Source organism: Perognathus longimembris, chromosome 17 (assembly GCF_023159225.1).
Source record: "Perognathus longimembris pacificus isolate PPM17 chromosome 17, ASM2315922v1, whole genome shotgun sequence".
In the NCBI taxonomy this organism is placed as follows: domain Eukaryota; kingdom Metazoa; phylum Chordata; class Mammalia; order Rodentia; family Heteromyidae; genus Perognathus; species Perognathus longimembris.
In genome coordinates, this window is record NC_063177.1 from 23,818,869 (window position 1) to 23,842,356 (window position 23,488).

General features: G+C 47.9%; 1 protein-coding gene across 4 annotated transcripts; it reads left to right on the top strand.

The window, feature by feature from the left end:
* The first annotated feature begins 774 nt into the window (after positions 1-774).
* On the top strand, positions 775-23,033 carry Lig3 (DNA ligase 3). 4 transcript variants are annotated; one of them, XM_048366272.1, is made up of 20 exons: positions 775-940; positions 2,596-3,272; positions 4,776-4,919; positions 8,203-8,400; positions 9,182-9,333; positions 9,869-10,035; positions 10,162-10,239; positions 11,107-11,275; positions 13,161-13,316; positions 14,959-15,090; positions 16,387-16,466; positions 17,488-17,575; positions 17,808-17,885; positions 18,133-18,256; positions 18,809-18,951; positions 19,253-19,327; positions 19,689-19,835; positions 20,820-21,027; positions 21,284-21,411; positions 22,366-23,033. In XM_048366272.1, the coding sequence occupies exons 2-20, from the start codon at positions 2,648-2,650 to the stop codon at positions 22,597-22,599; spliced, it is 3,126 nt and encodes a 1,041-aa protein (XP_048222229.1). In that variant the 5' UTR covers positions 775-940; positions 2,596-2,647; the 3' UTR covers positions 22,600-23,033. The 4 variants fall into 4 exon arrangements, with proteins under 4 accessions (XP_048222229.1, XP_048222232.1, XP_048222231.1 ...); XM_048366275.1 differs by having other exon boundaries at positions 21,553-22,499; XM_048366274.1 differs by having other exon boundaries at positions 792-940; positions 2,719-3,272.
* The last annotated feature ends 455 nt before the right edge of the window (positions 23,034-23,488 follow it).

The following is a 23,488-nucleotide window of genomic DNA, read 5'->3' on the forward strand; positions in this document are numbered from 1 at the left end:
CTTAGTGGCATAGTGCTTGCCCAGCATGCATGAAGCCCCGAGTTCAAGTCCTCGGTACCACATAATCAAAAACTAAATAAAATAAATTTTAAAAAATAATTAAAAAAATAGCTACCTCAGCAAGGCACCAGTGGCTCACTCCAATAATCCTAGATACTCAGGAGGCTGAGATCTGAGGATCACAGTTCAAAGCCAGACCAGGCAGGAAAGCCTGTGAGATTCTTATCTCTAATTCTTCAAAAAGCGAGAAGTGTAGCTGTGGCTCAAGTGGTAGAGCACCAGCCTTGAGCAACAAAACTTAGAAACATCACCCAGGCTCTGAGTTCAAGCCCCAGGACCTGTATCAAAATCAACAACAACAAAAAACCCCACAAAAAAACAGACACCTCAAACTCACAGAAAAGACTTAAGGTTTATACATAATGGGGGACCACTTTATACTATACCTATAATCTATTACTTTTTCGATCCAGTAAAAGTTACTTAATACTTATGTGCCTTGTAGGCATGGTGCTGGAGACACAAGACTGGGAATGCAGAAAATATAGGTAGGATAACTCCGTCTCTGCCTTCCCTATCATCACTATTATATCTAAGGAATTAAGATAATTTCTAACAAAAGTAAACTTTAGGGCAGACCCTACGCGGGGAAGGCCGAGAACTCCACAGCAACTGGGCTGGACTGGGGGAGGGGCTTGTATGGGGGCGGGGCCTTCCGCGGCGCACGTGGCGGGAGGGGGCGTGGTCACTACGCGTAGCTCCAGCCTCTGCTGTTGCGCCTGCGCGCCTCGGCCAGCGCAAGGACCCGTATTTAAAGGGACAGGCGTTACCACCGTGCCAGCCGTCGTGGGCTCGCCGGCCGCCTGTGGGGGCGCCTGGACGGGAGGCTTGAGCCCAAGTGCTCTTCAAGGATGGCCCCTTGAAGAGGTCGGGAAGGCAGGTGAGGAGCGGCGCGGCTTGGCCAGGCGCGGCATGGGGAGCGGGGAGCCGAGCGCCCCGGGGCAGCCCCGGCTCCTCCCCCCCCCCCGCCCGCCCGGGGGCGCACTCTAGGTGACGTGGCGGACCCACGGGAAGCCCGCGCCTGCCGTCGGACCCCCAGGGTAGCGCGGTGGGCGGGGGACGCCCCGTTCTTGGCGCCGAAGCGGGGACCTTTGGTTGGGGGGAGGGGGGAGAGGGTGTTCGGGAAGTTCAGGCGTCCGGGCCCCGAAGCCCCTCCCGGCCCTGCCCGTCCCGGCCCCCGGAAAGCCTCGGGGGTGGGGCGGGGAGGGCGCGTCCTGGGCCCGCCTCGGGGCCGCCCCTCTCGGGCTCGGGGGAATCGCGGTAGCCGCTGAGGTGACGGGCGGGCGGCCTGCCCCACTTCGGCCTCGTGCGTCCACGTGGCCGGGCGTCTCCGTATCCCTCCTCCCAGGCCCACCCGGCTCTCAAGCTCTCCGGGACGGGGCCCGGCTTCCCGGGTCGACCTCCCAAGCCTCCAGCCCCTCCTCGGGCTCGCTGTCCCGGCCGCGCCGCTTAAACTTGAAGTGAGCCGCCGCGGCGAGTCCTTTACCTTCTCCCCGCCGCGCACGCGCGCTGTGCACAGCTTCGGGGAGCTCAGCCCCCGCAGCCCGCCCTGTGGAATCCTTGCCGTCCTTCCCCCGAGCACCCCGGGGAGGTTGGTTGTCTTCTGCCCTTCCCGTTGTAGAAGGGGAAAGGGAGGCCCTGAAGTTCGGATCTCCCCGGGCCAGGGAGCTCTGCCCCTCCTGCGCCCCGTGCTTGGCCTCACTGAAGCCGGCTCTTTATCCTAACACAATAGCCATTTTACTTGACAGCGGGGTGCGGGCTGGAAGCACCAGTATATTTAAAATTAGAACTTTTAAAGGATACTTTTAAAATATGAATATAAAAAGGTGTGGATATAATCACCATTTCCACCTGGGTTGATTCATCAGTTCCTTTGATTCTTACCATCTAGTTACTTTAATGTGCCCAGGTTCCAGTTGCTGAATTAAACAGGTTAATTGCACCTAGGGAGCCTCTGCTTAAAGGTTAACTACTTCATAGTATAATAAGAGCAAACGCTTATTGAGCCTTTGGTGTATGCCCAACTCTGTTCTAATGGCTTTACTTTTAGAACACAACCACCTCTGGTGTTAGATACTATTATGACTCAAGTTTTACAAATGAAGGAATTGAAGAACAGAGTGGTTAAGTAACTTACCAAGTTGCACAGCCAATGATTGTCTAAGCTAGGATTTGTATCTAGAGAAGACAGTCTGGTTCTAAGTTTGCTTCATTGCCTCTCAAAGCAAGGCTTCTGTTTAAATCACAGATCTCTATCGTGGTTTAATTGCTTACTGAGAATGACATGTAATATACTTCACATTAAAACTCAGTGAACATAATGTAATTCTTCTTGGTGATTAAAAAGAAACTTAAGGATCTTGGTAATACATAAAGGTCATCATCCATTATGACAATCACATGTTGTTAATGGCCTAAAAAAACTTACTTTGGGTTCTTGTGATTTATTTACTAGGTATATTTGTGTACCTTAGATCATTGTGCATTGTTTTGGAAACTGGATTTTCCTGCATTGGAACTGTTCTTTCATTCTAGGAGATGGATGTTTAACAGCCTGGGGAGTGTTTGATTAGTCAGCATAGACTGAATGAAGTTCTGGCCTTTGAGAAACCAGAAGCCTAGCTTCTCCTGTCTTTTGTCTCCCACCCTTTTGTGCAGCTATATGACTTTGGTTTTCAAAATCCTCTTCTCACAAAACCTCCGTGCATTTGGCAGGAAAAAGCTGTGTCTTTTCCGAGAGCAGAATCACTGGCCTGACATAAGACAATTCAGCCAGTGGTCAGAAACTGCTCTGCTCCTGGGGCATTCCCTTCTCCAGAGAAGAAAGCCTGTTCTGTCATTCCAAGGAGGCCATTTGAGACCACGTGCCACCCGCCTTGTTTTCTTGCCAGGCTTGCATGTGGGACTCTGTAGTGGCCCCTGTGAGATGGCCGAGCAACGATTCTGTGTGGACTACGCCAAGCGTGGCACAGCTGGCTGCAAAAAATGCAAGGAAAAGATTGTCAAGGGCGTATGCCGAATTGGCAAAGTGGTGCCCAATCCTTTCTCTGAGTCCGGCGGTGATATGAAAGAGTGGTACCACATTAAATGCATGTTTGAGAAACTGGAACGGGCTCGGGCCACTACAAAAAAAATAGAAGACCTCACAGAGCTGGAAGGCTGGGAAGAGCTGGAGGACAACGAAAAGGAACAGATAACCCAACACATTACAGGTGGGGTGCACACCACTTTCTTCTCACTGCTGCTGATAGGGGGCTGAAGAATGTAGACACCAGTCTTTAACTTTTGTAAGTTTTCAATTCACAGAATAGTGACAAGAAGAAAAGCAGTTCAGAGAAAACTCATCCGACAACCCATGAACAGTTCCTGTGTTTTCTCTACACACACACACACACACACACACACACTCCTCCCCCCAACTGATTGAATACTATATTTGCTCTTCCTCCCTCCCCCCAGGTGTAATATCCCAGTCTAGGATGAGATTAGAGTCCCAGTTGTCTCTTTAGCTTCCTTTAATCTAGAACATTTCCCAACACCCCTTTTTTTTTTTTTTTGCCAGTCCTGGGCCTTGGACTCAGGGCCTGAGCACTGTCCCTGGCTTCTTCCCGCTCAAGGCTAGCACTCTGCCACTTGAGCCACAGCGCCGCTTCTGGCCGTTTTCTGTATATGTGGTGCTGGGGAATCGAACCTAGGGCCTGGTGTATCCGAGGCAGGCACTCTTGCCACTAGGCTATATCCCCAGCCCGTTCTGAGTCTTATGCATGTGTCCTAAGCCATGAGATCAAACATTACTCAGAGAAGTCTGTGAGTTTCTGTTAATGGATAATAGTAAAAGTCAGATTCTGGATGTTTATTCCTCCTTATCCTGTGTTATCTTTGCTTCTAAGCCCTTTAAAAGGTAGACAGATACAAAAATTATAGACCCATATTTATCCATAAATACACATGTATTTATATACACATTTGCATATCTACATATATAGTAAGTACAGGAATATAGATAAGTATAGAAATTTATCTCTGCCACTTCTAAATTCATTTAGTCCTCTGATCTTTAGTATCTGTAATGTAATATTTATATATTTAATTAAGTATACTTCTGGTCACTCTAAAAATGGGTGTCTTTTCTTGTTCTTGGGGAAGTAATAAGACTTCCAGGAGAGAAAAACCTTTATTTCCCATATATGCTTCATCCTAGAGCTCCCCATCCACCCTGCTCTATGTTGCCTTTTGGCGTTAGTCTTTGCTGCTGATAGGACCCATCTCCTGCAGAGGAGAGTTAAACTGTCACATGACTCATCAACAGCTGGAGCTTTTCCCACCTATGACATGCTGTAATCTGTCTGTTACTTGCTGCTCACATATACACTAAGACCTGGGCCCCCAAGTTTTACCTCTCAAATTATGATTACTAATTTCCCTCAAATTGTCATTTCTGGAGATAACTAGATGAGGTAGAGACTCTATGAAAATTTAAGTTACTGGTAGAGGTAAGAGTAACTAGGTCTGTGGTCCTCAGAACAGCCTTCCCTCCTCATGGCCCAATACCCTTCACCTGTTTGTTACCTCCAGTCAGAGGACCAGCCAGCCTTGGGGCAGCACTGTGCTAGATTTACCAGGCATGGTGCTAAGAGCACTTGAAAAAAACCTTTGCAAACTTCCTTAGTAATCTTTCACTTAAAGCATGTTTTCCCCTCTTGGGGGTCCTGCAGATCTGTCTTCAAAGGCAACAGGCACACCAAAGAAGAAAGCTGTAGTCCAGGCTAAGTTGACAACCACTGGCCAAGTAGCCTCCCCAGCGAAAGGCGCTGCAGTTACCACCAACACCAACCCCCGGAAATTCTCAGGCTTCTCAGGTAAGGTGGGGTAGAGCACATCAGCTATTACTGTCCTCCCCTGGTGGGGCTCTGTGTTTGCTAACCTAAGTAGACAGTGATGGCTGATTCTCAGCATTCCACTTGGGAGGCATCTCCTTGTATGCTTTCATCTCCTCTGTAGCAGGAACGTGTTTGTTAGGTCAAGGCTTCCTGTCCACTTAAAGTTATTAGCTGGGTCAAGCAGATTTTTATAACCTGCCCTTTATTTCCTAATGTTTTATAATGAGCGTATTTTAAGAAGTTGTCTCCCTGAACTTGCCTGAGTAGAGAGGAAAGTGTGGGAGACAAAGTCATGTCATGCATGGACTGTGTCCCTCCATCACTTTTGGCTCCTGCAGCACCAAGTGCTCAGGTGGTTGGCGTGTGGGGGACATGCAGCAGGAAGGAAGGAGGGATGTGAAGGCAGGTAAGGCAGGATAGTGGTAGAGCATGTGCATGTTGAAAATTACCTGCCTCTGAATTCAAATCACAGCTCCTAAAGGGAGTGCTATATCTCTTATTCATATCTTGGCAGGCTAGATGAACAGTAAAGTGTTAAGTTTTCTCTCTACTGCACACATGTTTATAATCATACACACACATATACACACACACACAAACACATGTTTGGTGTATACTTCTTATATGGTATAGATTATGTTTTATAGACAGGGCTTCAGGAAAACTTTTCCTAGAGCCTGTCTGTGGACAAGAGTTGAGAAGACTGGGATCATTTGTTGGTCTTGGGTAATAAAAAAGCATTGGCCTGGGGGTTTTATTTGTTCTTCAGGTAACCAAAGGAAATACTTATTTTAGACCCATTTTATGAATGAGGAAGCCAAAGTTCAGGTGCATAGTGGAGTTAGGATTGCATCAATGCCTATTTGGCCCCAGTGCCTATGTTCTTTTGCTACACTCTGCTGCTTGTTTTTCTGTTTGAGTCATTCTTGTGATTGACTCAGTTGAAGAAAATACTTTGGACTAAACTTTGGACCCAAGCTGCTTGGGGAATTAAAGGAGCTTTGGCCTGAAGTCAGAAGAATAGAGGCTTGGTGCCAGCACTAAAGCTTGACAGCTTGAAGCCCAGAGCAAGTCTTCACCTGTCTGAATCTTGTGGCTTCATCTGTGAGTCAAGATGGCACCATCTGCCTTACCTTCTCACATTCTCAGGAGGACTGAGGGAGACAGCATCCAAAAACAGAGCCCAACGATGGAGCGTTTTTATTATTCTTTCCTGTCCTTATCTGTTAATGAATTTGTTTTATTCTATTTAAGATAAACAGGATTTTTTTAATTATTAATTTTTTTGGTACTGGGGATTGAATTCTTGGCCTTGAGCTTGCCAGGTAAGAACAATGCCACTTGAGGCACATCCCAGTCCTTTTTAATTTTAGCTAGTTTTTTAGGTAGGGTCTCATGCTTTTGCTTGGGTTCTTCTCCCCATATCCTTCTACCTCCACCTCCTGAGTAGCTGGGATTGCAGGTATGAAACATGGTACCTGGCCATTCCATTTTGAGAAAATCTCAACTAACTTTTGTTAGGGTTGACCTCAAACAACAATCCTCTTGTCTCCATTTTCTGAGTAGCTATTTTATAGGTGTGTGCTTATAATTACCCCGCAATTTTTATTTCTAAACTCTGAGGCTTGTTTGTATGTTGTCTGACAGTAGGCCTAAGAAAGCTCTACCAAAAAAAGTGAGCCCAGGTGATAATAAGATAATTGTGATTCTGGAAGATCATTGGTCTTGGGGTTGGAATTTGGAGGAGTTCAGAAGAACAACTTACTCTTGTTACCTGGCTGAACACTGTTGCTTTGGAGATTTTGTCCTGTAAGATCTGATTTAGACTTCAGGTAGGAGATGATGGTGGATTTATAATTATAAGGCCCAGACAAGCTTGTATTAGCAGCCAGGTTGCTAATGGCCTTGCTTTTTGCTTTATAAATGGCCACAGAGAGGTGGGGAAATCACTAGAGTTCCACATAATTAGTTTTAGCATCTGGAAAAGTCCTGCTTTTTAACTGCCTTTTATTTTGACTATAGAGAAGTGGGGAGGGGCAGGAATGTTGAGAGTGTGCCAGACACACCTGACTTTGGTTTTGGCATCCTTGTCCTGGCTATGCCACCAGAGAGGTGCATGATCCTTAAGGTCATCTGTTCTTGGGTTTTCTCATCAGTAAGAAGACGGAATTTGGTAACTCTGATAGTGCCTTCACATCAAATAACACATCATTTGATTCCTTCCTCTCTTCTCATCCCAGCTTTTCTAGGGTGGGCTTTATAATTTCTCTGAGATTCTGCTAACATTTTTTTTTTTACATAAAATAAGCCTCTGTTCCTCTATAAAGTAGACACATAAACAGATGTACTTTAGTCTGGTCTTCAGGCTATGAGGTTTAGAGAAATACTTGACCTCCATTTGCTTTTTTCTTTTGGCAGAGCTGAGGGCCAAACTCAGGGCCTGGCACTTTCCAGGCAAGTACTCTTCCACTGAACTAGATCCCCAACCTCCATTGCTTTCTTTGTTTTTGTTTTTGTGGCCCTGGGATTTGAATGCAAGGCCTCACATATGCTAAGCCTGTATGTAAGGGGGACCATTTGAGCTCTTATCTCTAGCTGACTCCATTTCTTTTTCTTTTCTTTTTTAAAATTGTTGTAAAGGTGATATACGAAGGGCTTACAGTCATATAAATAAAGAGTACATTTTTTGTTGTTTGTTGTCAGTAGTGGGGCTTGAATTCAAGGCCTGGGTGCTGTCCCTGAGCTTTTTGGCTCAAGGGTAGTATTCTTCCAGTTTGGTTTTTTTTGTTTGTTGTTTTCTGCCGGTCATGGAGCTTGAACTCAGGGCCTAGGTGCTATCCCTGAGCCTCTTCATGCTCAAGGCTAGTGCTCTACCACTTGGACCACAGTGCCACTTCCGGCTTTTTGTGAGTAGTTTATTGAAGATATGAGTCTCATGGACTTTCCTGCCTGGGCTGGCTTCAAATTAGGATACTCAGATCTCAGCTTCCTGAGTAGGCATGAGCCACCAGCTCCCAGCAAGAGTACATTTCTTTTTAGACACTGTTACTCCCTTCCCTTCCCCTTCCAGTTTTTCCTTTCTGTCTCCACCCACAAATTGTATAGTTCACTTTCAACATGACTCCATTTCTTTATCTGTAGTATGGATATAGTGATACCAGTCCCAAGGTAGAGTACATGTCAAGCATGAGCAGAATATCGATTATTAGTTTTATTTCTTCCCAGAAAGGCAAAATCATCTCTCTATTTCTGTCTCCAACAGCTAAGCCCAACAACTCTGAGCAAGTCCCCTCAAACCCTGCCCCTCAGACAAGCCTGTCCTCAAGCAGATGCGACCCCAAGCACAAAGATTGTTTGTTACGGGAGTTTCGGAAGCTGTGTGCCATGGTGGCTGACAACCCTAGCTACAACACAAAGACCCAGATCATCCAGGACTTCTTGCGGAAAGGCTCAGCAGGAGGTGAGGCCAGGAGCATCCTGGGTGGGTTTGGCTGGCTTCTGGGGCATAGGAGCATCTTCAGCTTTAAAGCTCTAAAGTGTTAATGCTCTTCAGTTATCTTAAATTGTTAATTTTGAACAGTGCGCCCCTGTAGGCTTTGTCACCAGTCCCCACAAATAATGTAGCCAGTTCTACTTGGTACTATGGCATCTTTCTTTTTTGTTCAGGAAGCCAGAAGAACCCACTCCCCTGACCAGTAGGAAAATTCATTACCCATATATATGATTCAGTTCTTGTAAATCACATGCACACATGGAATAGAATGTCCTATCCCAGTTTCTTTTACTTTTTTTTTTTTGCCAGCTTTGGGGCTTGAACTCAGGGCCTGAGCACTGTCCCTGAGCTGCTTTTGCCCAAGGCTGGCACTCTACCACTTAAGCCACAGTGCCACTTCTGGCTTTTTCTGTGTATGTGGTACTGAGGAATTGAACTCAGGGCTTCATACATGATAGGCAAGCACTCTACCACTAGGCCACCTTCCTAGCCCCTGTCCCAGTTCCTTTTATTCATCTAACAACTTGTTACTGAGCATCTGAAATGTGCTTGTTTGTCTCTGGGGACATGGCTGTGCCCAGAGGAGTTTGCCCATGGCCTCAACTTGAGGTAGACACATAAGTCAGCTAAGTCTGACTGTGGGAACATAAGCCCTGACAGGTCTCTTTCAGTCTATGCTTCCTTGAGTTTGTGTGTTCACTTGTTCAAGCTCCATTTCTCCAGAAGGCTTGCTTTCTTCTGTCTCCAGATGGCTTCCACGGGGATGTGTACCTCACAGTGAAGCTGCTGCTACCTGGTGTCATCAAGAGTGTTTACAACTTGAATGATAAGCAGATTGTGAAGCTTTTCAGCCGCATTTTTAACTGCAACCCAGATGATATGGCCCGGGACCTAGAACAGGTCAGAGGGAGAGCAGGACAAGGCCACATTCTGGGTGGGATTCTGCCAAGCCTGGTACCTGCAGCCATTTTTTTTCAATGGTTGTAATAGACTGTTGTAGGAAACTAAAACTTATTTGAGCAGGTTTCTATTGGGAGAGGAGCTGAATGTGAGTCTAAGCTGTTAATTTCATAAGTGTTTGAAGACTGAAATCTTACCACTCTAGAGTTGCTTTTTTTTTTTTAAAGGACCAATCTCAAAAGTTAAGATTTAAGACTTCCTTTTCTCTCTTTGGCTTCTTCTGGAATCAGATCTGATGATTTTCTTGTCTTTTAGTTCAAATTTCTAAGCAGGAATTACATTGACTCAGGCTTGGATTAGTTTTGTATCTCTTCTCAGCTAAGGAGGTAGATAGATAGCTCGGATGGGAAAGAGACCTAAGAAGTGAGGCAAACTGTGATTGAAATCTCTATATTCATCTTCAGTCCTGAGGTCTTAGGGGATACACTTAACCATCCTGGGGCTGCAGCAGTGGCATTTTGGTTTTTGGAGACAGGGTGACGTGTCAGAGACAATCAGAGTCTTCTTTGAGCAGAGCAAGTCTTTCCCCCCAGCTTCCAAGAGCCTTCTCACCATCCAGGAAGTGGATGAATTCCTCTTGCTGCTCTCCAAGCTCACCAAGGAGGATGAGCAGCAGCAGGCCCTGCAGGATATCGCCTCCAGGTGCGGGAGCTGCCCAGGTCCAATCATACCCAATGGGGGTGAGCCGGAGGAGTGTTATCACTTGGGAAGGAAGATTGAGGTTCAGTGTTCTTTAGAGATCAGCTTGACTATGTGTCTTCCCTTTAGGTGCACAGGTAATGACCTCAAGTGTATCATCAGGCTGATCAAACATGATCTGAAGATGAACTCAGGTGCAAAACATGTGTAAGTACCCACTCCTGACAGCCCGAGCCACTGACTTTGCTCTTCCAGATAGGATTTGAGTCCTCATTCTACTTTGTTACTTTCTGTAATCCTGTCTCTAATCTCCCTTTTCTCACACAGCTGTTGTAAGTTTGGAATTTGTTTAGAGAGTGGAGAGTGAGTCTCTTGCCTCTTCTAGCCCCTCCTCTGCAAAGGCTATATCCACATAGGCACATGGTTTCAAAAGTCTAAATTTTGGGCTGGGGATATGGCCTAGTGGCAAGAGTGCCTGCCTCAGATACACGAGGCCCTAGGTTAGATTCCCCAGCCACCACATATACAGAAAACGGCCAGAAGCGGTGCTGTGGCTCAAGTGGCAGAGTGCTAGCCTTGAGCGGGAAGAAGCCAGGGACAGTGCTCAGGCCCTGAGTCCAAGGCCCAGGACTGGCAAAAAAAAAAAAAAAAAAAAAAAAGTCTAAATTTTCTGAGAGCTTTTTGCTCCCATGAAAGCCTTCTTTTCTTCCTTTTCTCTCTTTGTCATGGGGCTTGAATTCAGGGCCTGGGTGCTGTCCTGAGCTCTTTTGCTCAAGGCTAGCACTCTGCCAATTGAGCTATAGCTACCTCTACTTCTGTTTTTCTGGTGGTTAATTGGAGATGAGTCTGAAGGACTTTCCTGCCCCAGCAAGTTTTGAATCCTGATCCTCAGATCTTAGCCTCCTCAGTAGATACTTTTACAGGTGTAGGCCACCATTGCCCAACTTCATGAAAATCTTCAGATAGCAAACAAAACTGCTTCCCTACAGATTAGACTTTCTCCTCCCTCAAGGATAGACTGCTATCCAAAGCCACAATGTCAACATTTGTTTCCTTGCTCCGGTCCCTTGGTAGGCTAGATGCCCTCGATCCCAATGCCTATGAAGCCTTCAAAGCCTCACGCAATCTGCAGGATGTGGTGGAGCGGGTCCTGCGCAATGAGCAGGAGGTGGAGAAGGAGCCAGGCCGGAAACGGACCCTGAGTGTCCAGGCCTCGCTGATGACACCTGTGCAGCCCATGCTGGTGAGAAAGAAACACTTGGCTTTTCCCAACCTGCTACCTACCCCCTCTCCCCATGGCCTGTCCTTTGGGGAGATTTGATAGAGGATGAATAGGACCACTGCTACAGACTGGTACGGGACTGGGGGAAGGGAAATGAGATGAGATGCAGCTGATTATTAAGTGGGGAGGTGAAAGCACTGGAAAAGAATGACTCAGTACAATGACCACAACCTCTTAGTTCTGCCACCCAAAACCTGTACAATCTTGGGTGAGTTACTCAGCTTCTCTTGGCCTTTAGTTTTCTTGTGGGAATGAATGAGACTCTGAAGCATCTACTAAAATGGTTTGTCATCTTACCTGAACACAGAGATGTGTTCGGGAGCCCTGAAGTTCTAGGACCTGCTCTAAGATACCTCACAGTTGGCAGAGCCAGGCTTCCTACAACAGTGTGACTGAGGAAGGGAGGGAAGTTTAAAGAACGAAAGTTCACTTAGACAGAAATAACTTAGGTCTCTCCATTTCATGAGAAAGGGGATTTCCTTTCAGCTGTTGGTTTTCCTGTGTGACACAGCCCACTGCATGTGCTACCACGCGTGCCTACCTGAGGCCCTTGGGGTTTTCTGGTGCTAGATGGTGCTTTTTAGGGTTTTTTGTCTTGTGTGTTAGAGGATCCTTGTTCTTTCCCAGCTAGGCACATGGGACAGTCAGTGCTGAACAGTGGGAGGTGAACTGTCCATTCCAGAGACAAGCCCTCAGTCACCTGAAGAAGTGGCCTGTCTGACTGTGGAAGAGTTCTTGTTTGATAGGCCATCACTTGAAAAATGGCATAGGTTATACATCTTTGTGGTTTAGCACATAGGCCTTTGGCCTATATTCAGATCTTATTCATGTTGGTTAATAGTATCCCTAGCTATGTAATCTTAAGTGCTTAACTTCTCGGACCTTCAGTTCTCTCATCTGCAAAATGAAAACATCAATATCATATAAGATAATGTAACAAAGATGAAATGAGAGAGCCAAGTTTTTTGGTGTACTCCTATAATCCAGCACTTGGGACTGAGATAGGAGGATCATGAGTTTGGGACCAGCCTAAGGCTAGTAGCAAAACCCTGTCTCAAAATAACAGTAGCAAACAAGCTGGAATAAGATTTTGCATGTGATCTGACAAGAACCCCACACATAGCAGCAGTTAATTGGTTGCATCAGGCTGGCGACCATATGTGAATAAACACCCTTGTATCTAAATGCCCTGTTTTACCCATCTCTGACTTTGGTCACCCTGACTGCCTGTCCCTTCCCCTCTTCATCTTACCTCACCATATCTCTTGTGCTGATAGATTTAATAACAAGCCAAAGTCCTGCAAGAGCCTCAATTGTTGAGAAAAATTTAAGTCTTATTTCAGTGGAATTTTATTTGCTTCTACAGTAATAGCATTCATCTTCCTCAAACAGCAAGCTCCTGAGAGTCCTGATGATAATTGTTCAGAGAATTCACTGCCCCACCCTTTCTATTCCCATCGCCCCTTTGTTGTCCTCCCCTGAGCATAAACTATGGGCCTTAAGTCCCAGGATTCAGTCATGTCTTAACTAGCCCAGCTCTGGACTTCAGTTGTCTTCATTTAAAGGCTTCAACCTTTGCCAGGTGCCAGTGGCTTACACCTATTATCCTAGCTACTCAGGAGGCTGAGATCTGAGGATCATGGTTCAAAGCCAGCCCGGGCAGAAAAGTCTGTACTCTTGTCTCCACTAAACTACCAAAACAACTGGAAGTGGAGCTGTAGCTCAAAGTGAAAGAGCACTAGCCTTGAGCAAAAGAAGTTCAGGGACAACACTCAGGCTCTGAGTTTAAGCCCTAGGACCAGCACCAAAAAAAAAAGCATTCCAACTTTGCTTTCCCTACCCCAAGGCTGAGGCCTGCAAGTCCATCGAATATGCAATGAAGAAATGTCCCAATGGCATGTTCTCTGAGATCAAGTACGACGGGGAGCGAGTCCAAGTTCATAAGAATGGGGACCACTTCAGCTATTTCAGCCGCAGTCTCAAGCCTGTCCTGCCTCACAAGGTATTATCCTGCCTACCAGCTCTGTCGTTCCCCTATCTGTCACTAAAACACCAGTTCCACAGCCCTTCCAGCTCTGGTTCACAATAGGGAATTTGTTTGAGTTGTTGAATGGATGGATTCATTTCTAGAGTCTTCTAATAAAGGACTGCTCAGCAGGAGCAGCTGGGAAGTATAGACATGGGTTAATCAGGACAAAGCTCCCTGATACCTCTAACTGTGCTATCCAGACAGTGAGCTCATTTGGTAAGATGCTGTGCAGACTGTCCCTGTTTCTATGTCCATCTCTGAGCTAGATTAAGGTTCATGCATAGGGAGTGTTGGCCTGGCCCCTCATTCATTAGTTTGATCAACACATAGTTATCGAATGCTATATGCACTATTGTAGCTAGGTGGGCTATATGCACTATTGTAGCTAGGTGGGCATATCACTAAAAAAAAAATGGACAGAAATTCTGGCCCTCAGGAAGCCTTTAATGTACTATAAATACAATCCCACTGGGACATCTCACAGCCTGATTCTTGCTCTACCCAGGGTAGAGGTGAGAACCTCAGCCCTTCATCCTCAGCTCCCAGGGCCATTCCTTGGAGGTATCCTCAGGGGAAAGCAACTGGAATGAATATCTGGTTCCAGTGACCTGTGAGTAAGTGGAATTCTTGCCCTTCTGCTCCCTTCTGTACTAGCTCTGACTCAGTTTGTCAGAGGCCCAGGGTCAGAGGATTGGGTTATGTGGTGCACTGGCGACGAAGCAGCCAGGTTCCCGCCACTGTTCCAGGTGTTGAGGAGAGCTGCGCCGAGGCCTCATGGATCCTTAGTGCTACCTTACTTATTCTGTGAGGCACTGGGGGGACTGGCATTAGCCACCCCTTGTGACCCCAGAAGCCTCCTTAGCAAAGCTTTCCAGCATTTGCCCTTTTCTTTACCAAAATCCTCTCATCCCCTTACCTCTCCAGTGCAGTTGGGTGGGTGTGGGGAGGAGTGGATGAATGGACAGACCTTTCCCACCCTGCTCCAAGCATCCTGGGCAGTGAGCAACTATGTGCCCTTCCCAGGTGAGGAATTGGGCCACATTTGGGCCATCTGGACCCCACTTCTGGTATTGTTTGGCAAGGACTGTCGGCTGTTGCAGTGGGACCTCCGTTGACTAATTGGAGATTATAGCTCCACCTTTATCTGGGAAAATCCAATTCCAAGCATTCTCTCTTATTCTGAAGGTAGTTGAGGATTCAGAAGTCTCTTTAGAGAAGGCCTTGCTCACATTTCCTTCCTGCTCCTGAGGAGTTCATTTCTTTTCTGTCTCCTTACTCCTTTAACCTTGTAACACCTCCCCTCCCACATTTGTCTGACATTCCTCTCCAAATCCTTCCCTACATGCTCACAGTCTTTTTCTCCCTATTCTCCCTCACTGTGCCTCTCCACAGCCCATAGAAAGTGGCCTAGCATGAGCCGATCTCTTCCTGGGTCTGGAAGTGTTCTAAAGCAGATAACCTTAGTCCTCTTATCCAAGGCACTGGGCAAGGCCCACACAAGACATGTGTTTTGCATATGAGCTCAGCTTCAGAACATTGCTCTGTATACTTGTGGGGCCAATTTTGATCTCCATGGATTGGCTACTGTTCATCACCAGACCTACCTTTCTTCCAGGTGGCCCACTTCAAGGACTACATCCCCTTGGCCTTTCCTGGGGGCCATAGCATGATCTTGGACTCAGAGGTGCTCCTCATTGACAACCAAACAGGCAAACCACTACCCTTTGGGACTCTGGGAGTGCACAAGGTACCAGCTCAGGACATGTGTGTAAATGCTTGTACATGAACTATCAGTCTGAAAAGGGAGGAATGTATAACTTATGGTGTGGCTTATTCTTTTTTTAAAAAAACCATAAAGAAGCTATTAGGAACTTAGAATTGAGTTGGTTTCCACGTGGCACTGTGTTAGGTTTCTGTCACCATTACAAAGTAGCCTGAGAAGGCTAACTTATGAAGAAAAAGGTCTACTGTAGGTTCTTGTCTAAGACTAAAGGGGCTCATTGCTTTGGACCTCTAACAAGGCCGCCCATCATGGCTGGAGTACATGGCATATGGTGAAATTTCAAATGTCAAAACCAAAAAATTGGGGCTGGGAATATGGCCTAATGGTAGAATGCTTGCTTCATATACATGAAGCCCTGGGTTCGATTCCCCAGCACCACATATATAGAAAACAGCCAGAAGTGGCACTGCAGCTCAAGTGGTCAAGTGCTAGCCTTGAGCAAAAGAAGCTAGGGACAGTGCTCAGGCCCTGAGTCCAAGCCCCAGGACTGGCAAAAAAATAATAATTAAATTCCACACATATATTACATGATCCTGATGGATGTAGAAAAGCTTGCTCTCAGCTCCTTATTATGTTACATCTGCTGTTTCCTTGTGCTTAATATTTTGAAAATCTGCCTCACAAAAAACAAATGGTGGCCCCAAAAGCAAGGTAAAAGTTAACATTCTTTTTTTGTTTGTTTTTTTGTTTTTGTTTTTGTTTTTGTTTTTTGGCCAGTCCTGGGGCTTGGACTCAGGGCCTGAGCACTGTCCCTGGCTTCTTTTTGCTCAAGGCTAGCACTCTGCCACTTGAGCCACAGCGCCACTTCTGGCCATTCTCTGTATATGTGGTGCTGAGGAATTGAACTCAGGGCCTCATGTATATGAGGCAAGCACTCTTGCCACTAGGCCATATCCCCAGCCCCAAAAGTTAACATTCTTAAGTGATAAAGTACAAATGTGAAATTAGTTGAAAGGTGGCGCATGTATTTAGTGGAAGTTAGGTATCATGGGAAAAAAATGAGTCAAGCCTCTGCAGTGTAGCACTGAGCCCTGTGCCTCCTGAGCATTCGAGGCTTCTCCTCAGTGATGGCCTCCTAGGAACCACCAGCCCCATGCCAAGGGGGTCCTGCATAGTGAGCATTACCTGCTGAGTGCCCTTGTGGCCCAGGTGCCTATGACACAGAGACCCATCCATCCAGGTCTTCTAGTAGACTGGGACTCTCCTTTTTTCATGCACTCTGACTTTGGTCCCTGTGTACTCATTTGTTTTCCCTTACAGAAAGCTGCCTTCCAAGATGCTAATGTCTGCCTGTTTGTTTTTGACTGTATCTATTTTAATGATGTCAGCTTGATGGACAGGTGAGGTGCATAGCATTGGGTGGGGGGGAGTGGAGGATAGGGCTGGGGATTGAACTCAGGGCTTCACCCATGCTAAACAGTCTATCATAGAGCTACTTTCCTCGTATCCCACCCGTGTCCAATCCTACCTAGCATCTTTAAGCCAAGGAACCTGTTTAAATTTTCTAGATTGTGAAAGTAGGTGGTTTCATGTGGGAAAGAGGAAGCAGAGGAGCAAACATGTGCCTTTGCATCCATGGGCTTAGCCTAGGTACAGTTGCTACAAGTCAATTTCCCATTCATTGAGAGGAAAAGGCCCGTCTTTGAGAGCTTAAATCTTAGAGAAACCCGTCTTCAACGAAGTCTGCTAACACACAGTGGACTGTTGAAGACAAGATAGCTTGTGAGCCGAGTAGAGTTGTTTTATTTTGTTTTTTCTTTAATAACACCTGTAGAATCCTAAGACAAATACTTTTTAGTCAAGGGGTTTGACTTCAGAGTAGGCAACTACAGAAAGCTCCTGATTATGGGGCCATCTTGGGGGAGAACTGGCAGTCTTCGATGAGCTGTATCCGAAGGTCTAGCTCAGGAATCAGTATTGGCCATTTCCCCACTTGGACATGTCTCCCTGCCCTCACTCCTACAGCCACCACATCCTTGATTGTGGAAGTAGAAAAAGAACAGATGGGGTTGAAGGTAGGGTTTGGTTCCTGAGGCCCCTCTGAGCCTGCTGTTGAAAACTAGCCAGCCTTGAGGTTAGGGTGAACTGAGAGTCCTCTTTCAAGCGAGACCAGAATCCACAGTGTGGGCTAGTGGCCAGTTTTCCTTGGCATAGCAAAGAAGTAACTATGAACTGGCTGTGTGCCACAGCTCAGCTGTCCATCTTCAGTGTGATGGATCCCCGACAGCAGAGCTGTTACATGGAGGCGCTTGGTCCATGCAGACCTCCTGAAGCAGCACTTTTGTCATTGTTCCCCACCCCGCCTGGAGATTCCTGATCGGGGTGGGAGCCTCCTTTCCTCAGCTCTCCTCTCCCACTCAGGCCTCTCTGTGAGCGGCGGAAGTTTCTTCATGACAACATGGTTGAAATTCCTAACCGGATCATGTTCTCAGAAATGAAGCGAGTCACAGTAAGTGAAGACCTCAACCTAGGCAGAGGACCCCTTGGGTTAAGGTTGATAGTGACTCTTATGAGGGCTGCTGGTGTATTTGCTTTTGATTCAGACAACACATGAATCTGTTATCTGCCCCATTGCAAACCCACAGCAGCAATCCGTATCAAAGCTAGTGTTTTCATTGGGCACTGCAAGCCACCTTCTCTGTTCTCACATCAGCCTTAGAATTTTTCCTCTTATCCCTCAGAAAGCCTCTGACTTGGCGGACATGATCAACCGGGTGATCCGGGAGGGGCTGGAGGGGCTAGTGCTGAAGGATGTGAAGGTAAGATGGCCCGTCCTTCTGTCTTGCTGTCTCAAGTCCTTTGCCCTGTGCCTTTCCTCTCCTGGCCAGGAGACGGCAGTGGCATCTGTGGTGGCTGGGAACCTTTTTAGGGTTGGACCAGGGGTATTCTGGATCAGTAGGATGGGTCTGTATGTCTTGGGGGATCTAGTGCACAGCAGTGAAGATGAACGCCCCACTCCACTCCCATGGAGTGTGTGTTCTATGGTCTCTTTCCTGCATTCCCTAGGGTACATATGAGCCTGGAAAGCGGCACTGGCTGAAAGTGAAGAAAGACTACTTGAATGAGGGGGCCATGGCTGACACAGCTGATCTAGTGGTGCTTGGGGCCTTCTACGGGCAGGGAAGCAAAGGTCAGTGGCATTTGTCCCTGCAGTGGTACTCCAGAAAGCAGATGTGAAACAGGCTGGCCTTCCTACTGGCTTGGTCTGCCAGTGGGGAGTCTTGCCTTCCTAGGCCCTAGGATCTGGGATCTGGGGCCCAACCTAGTCCAAGTCACATGAGGCAGGGACATCTACAGACTTAGTAACGGATAAGGTAGGCACAGATGGCTGGTGCTGTCCTGAATGAGGAAGTGTTCCCCACAGCCATGTTCCTAGCCCCTTTCCTGACAGCTTTCACCTTGGGGAGAATCTCCTGACTGGAGAAGATGCTGGGTCTGAGGGACTAGGATTTGCAAGTAATCAACCGTGTTTCAGGCACTGTCAAAAATCACACAGGAAATGTAGTTCAGTGGTAGAGTGCTTGCATGCCTAGCATGTGCAAAAACCTAGATGGGCTCAATCCTAGCACAGCAAACCAAAGAATCACAGCTAATAAAGAGGTAGACCCAAGAGATGAACTCTAGCACTCAGATGCCAAGTGCCTGACCCTTCCCTCCACACTTCACTCCTCTCCCCTCGCAGGTGGCATGATGTCCATCTTCCTCATGGGCTGCTACGACCCTAGCAGCCAGAAGTGGTGCACTGTCACCAAGTGTGCAGGAGGCCATGATGATGCCACACTTGCCCGCCTGCAGAAGGAGCTGGACATGGTGAAGATCAGCAAGGTGAGGCAGGGATCGGGTCGACCTGGTCCTGTCGTTGAGCAGCTTCACCTAGGAGACTGCAGATACTAGTCTCCCTAGAAGGGAGAGGTCTGTTAGCGGTAGGATGAGACCTCTGAGTCTCGGTACCAGCCTCTGGACAGTGGTCTGCATGCCCAGTAGACCACAGCAACTCCAGGCAGGAGGATCATATTGGGGGAAGGGTCAGTCCTTTTTGTCAGGTAACATGTCACAATCCTGTTGCCAAAAGAGGGGGTTTTGACATTTGGGGAATAGCTCCAAAAAAGTATCTGTTCTTCTCTAGGATCCCAGCAAAATACCCAGCTGGCTGAAGATCAACAAGATCTACTATCCTGACTTCATCGTTCCAGACCCAAAGGTATCAGTCCAGAGGCTTGCAGTTCCTAGATGAGTTGGCAAGTTTTATCTATACCACAGAAAAGTTACCCTGACCTCACTGAACATCCACCCAGGGTGTGTGTGGTGGTGGGCGAGGGGGAGAGGGTGGACCTTGCCATATGGCAGGCTTCTGGCTAATGATCGGGCCCTGAGGAATCCCCAGTAGAATGTACTCGTTCCTGTGTCACAGAAGGCCTGCGTTGAGAGTGGCCACAGGACTAAGACGTGAACCTCTTGGCTGCTGCCAGAGCTGCTGTGCTTTAACGCGTTGGTTTGAATCCAGCTGGTGGGCAGTATTTCCTTCTTAGCCAGAGATGACCTGCCTGTCTTACTACTGACAGAAAGCTGCCGTGTGGGAGATCACAGGGGCGGAATTCTCCAAATCTGAGGCTCACACAGCAGATGGGATCTCCATCCGATTCCCTCGCTGCACCCGGATCCGAGATGACAAGGACTGGAAGTCTGCTACCAACCTCCCCCAACTCAAGGTTTGAGCCAGCTCTTAGGTTGCATATGTTTCCTCCACCCCACTGCCACAGCCCTGGGCCTCTGACTTTTTTCAAACCCTTTTGTCTCCACCGGGACAGAGCAAGGCAGGCAGTGAAGAGGGAGACCAAAGTGGTACTGTGCCAGAGGCTGTTTATCACCCCCCAGGCTAGCCATACAGCACAGGAAGCTGCCTCATAAGAGATTGCCCTCATAAGGTCCAGGTAGGCATGGTGGCATATACCTATAACAACAACCATCAGATGACTGAGACAGGAGACTCTCAAGTTCAAGACCATCCATGGTTCAAACCTATAATCCTAACCACTGTGATCAAGGGATCATAGTTTGAGGACAGGCCAGGCAAAAGAAAAGACATTGAAGCTCAATCAATGGTTGGGTCCAGTGCGCAGGCCTATCCTTATACTGAGGCAAGGAAAAATAGGATCATAATCCAGGCTGGCCTGGGCATAAATTGGGATACCACCTCAAAAATAACCACTGCAAAAAAGGATTGGCAGAGTGGCTTAAGTGGCCAAGGAAAAGCTAGCCTGAGTTCAAACCCCAGTTCCACAAAACAGTAACTCTGGGGTCTAGAGGTGATTTGCCTTCTGATTACTCAAGTTAACAGGACCTTGTACCAAAGAATTCAACTCCATTTTTCCCTGCTCTTTTTCTCACTTTGTTTTGATGCCAGAGGTAGAACTCAGGGCCTGGGCATTATCCCTGAACTTCTGTGCTCAAAGCTAGCACTCTATTACTTGAACCACAGTTCCCCTTCCAGCGTTTTCCTGCCTGGCTTGCTTTGAACCCTAATCCTCAGACCTCAGCCTCCAGAGTAGCTAGGATTATAGGAGCGAGCCACCAGTGCCCAACATCTCTTTTACCTCTGTTCCCCAGCTACCTGTGTCTAAAGCAGACCCTCCAACATTATGAGGGCAATGTTTGGGAAGTGAATGATAGCATACCCAACATTCTCTTCTCAGGAACTGTATCAACTGTCCAAGGAGAGGGCAGACTTCACCATAGTGGCTGGAGATGAGGGGAGCTCCACTACGGGAGGCAGCAGTGGCGAGAATGAGGGCACCTCAGGGTCTGCTGGATCCCACAAGACTCCCAAAGGCTCCCCCAAAAAGCCCTCTGCCAATGCCAGGAAGGCTGAAGGGAAGCTAAACAACTCCAGCAGCAAAAATGGTAAGGAAAGGGGGCAATGTAGAGTGGGAGTTGGAGGCAAGAGCAGGACCTAGTCTCACATTCCAGCTCTGAGATTTTATGATAATTCCTGGTGTGTGGCTAGCCATAAGCCAGAAACTTCTGCTAGGTGATAGCTTTTCCTGCCTCTCAGCCATGCTCACAGCAAGGAAGAACCTGGGCCCTCCCTTTTGCCCCAGACTTCAAGGGACCCTTATCAGCAATCCTTACCCTGTAGTTGTCCTACTCTCTCCTGCAGGCAGCAAGCCCGCTACGAAGCCTTCCCCTGTGAAACTGGGAGCAAATCCATCCCTAAAGTCTTCTCCAGTGAAAATAGGGGAGAAGAGGAAAGCTACCGACGAGACCCCATGCCAAACAAAGGTGAAGGTAAGAGCAGTGGTAGGTAGGCAGGCCCAGGGCCTGGGGGACCTGAGCTGAAGCCCTTCCCTTGCACAGCTACTCCTCTAATGCAGGCAAGTAGGCCAGCAGTGCTGCTCCTCCACCCTGTGCCTTCTTGTTGCCTTGCAGAGGCGCCGGGCCAGCCAGCAGCGAGGAAGGAGAGCTGTGCCAGCAGGCAGGAGATAGAGCCTGGCCTAACAGGAGAGGCCTGGGGGTCCACCCAGCTGCCAGCCCCAAATCACAGTATACATAAAGCAGAGAAAGCCCAGTCTGGGTGTGGGGTACAGCAGTGTGGGAGCAAGCAGTCCAGCAAGGAGAGGGAGCATGTGCTGGTGTGGTGGCTGAGGAGCCTTGTTTCTACTTCTTCTCATCTTTTGCTTTAGCAAGTGAGCGCCTTTTGAAGCCAGGAACTAAGTTAACACTAGCTCTCCCCAGGGAACTGCTAGCACATAGGCACTGCACTCTCTCTCTCCACACCCCTGCCCAAGACAAGCATAGCTTTGTGATGACTCGGGGTCTGAGCCCAGTTCCAGCAGACCAGTGGGAACCTTACCCGTCTCTCTTCCCTTCCCGAAGTCCTTGAACTCATCCCCAGTGATGAGCAGGATTCCCAGGCCCTGAGTCCAGCTAGCATGTGGAATGTATCTCTTATCTTCAGGGATGGCACCAAGTCAGGGGCCCTGGGGTCTGAGTGCCACTGGATAGCTCTTAGAGACATGCCCCTTTCCCAGGTCCCAAATGTTGGGGTTCATCAGTTTTGGGCTACTTGGAGAGACTAGAGGAAGAGGGTATCGATGTCTGCGCCTTTTCTCCAGTAAGAGCCCCTGCATCCTAGCCCCTGGGCGCCCTCCATCTCCAGCTCCTTTCTAATCTTCCTGTCCTGTGCTCATGTGGGGAAGGCCCCCAACATGAACCCCTACCTGGACCCCTCTGCCTTTGCAGGTGCTGCTGGACATCTTCACTGGGGTGAGGCTCTATTTGCCACCCTCCACTCCAGACTTCAGCCGTCTTCGGCGCTACTTTGTCGCATTTGATGGGGACTTGGTGCAGGAATTTGACATAGCCTCTGCCACACATGTGCTGGGTAGCGGGGACAAGAACTGCGAAGCCCAGATGGTCTCCCCAGAGTGGATTTGGGCATGTATCCGGAAACGGAGGCTGGTAGCTCCCTGCTAGGACTGTGCTCTTCCCTCTCCCTTAGGCCTTCCTCTCATCCATGCGGCAGCACGAGGCTCAGGCAGATGGGGAGCAGAGGGGGTGAGCTTTCTTCAGTGCATCTTCCAAAGCCGCCCGCTCTTCATGGTCTCTTCTGGACCAGGAATTAGTTGTTGGGGGCACCACAAGTGAAGTCAGTTTCTCTTGCTGGTTTAAATAGATCTTTCAGGTCTTGGAGTTGGGAGCTGTTTTTACCTTTCTCATTTAAAAAGCTGAGTTTCTTGTTGTGTGGTTTGGGGAAGTGAACTCAGGGCTCGTGCATGTCAGGCTGGTGCTCCACATTTTTTTATCACAGTACTTACCTATCCTTTCCCTGCCAGCTTCCCCTAGTTCTTAGTGACTACAGGGCGAAGGCTGAGCAGAGTCCTCTCTTCCTTGTCTGCTCCTTCTCACTTCACTGCATTTTTTTTTTTTTGGCCAGTCCTGGGCCTTGGACTCAGGGCCTGAGCACTGTCCCTGGCTTCTTCCCGCTCAAGGCTAGCTAGCACTCTGCCACTTGAGCCACAGCGCCACTTCTGGCCGTTTTCTGTATATGTGGTGCTGGGGAATCGAACCTAGGACCTCGTGTATCCGAGGCAGGCACTCTTGCCACTAGGCTATATCCCCAGCCCACTTCACTGCATTTTTAAAGCTGTATTTAAAAGACTTCCCTCAGAAATGGTTCCGTCTGATAAAACTTGTAATCAGCCTGGCCCTTTTGCCAGAATGAACCCCTCCTCTGAAATGAACAAAATGAACTTTGAAGACTTTGTTCTTCCATGCTGTTCAGTACAGGGAAGGGGTCCCAACCTGAAAGGAAGAACTGGCATGAGGTCGGAAATGTGGCTTGTGTAGAGGGAACACTGGAAAT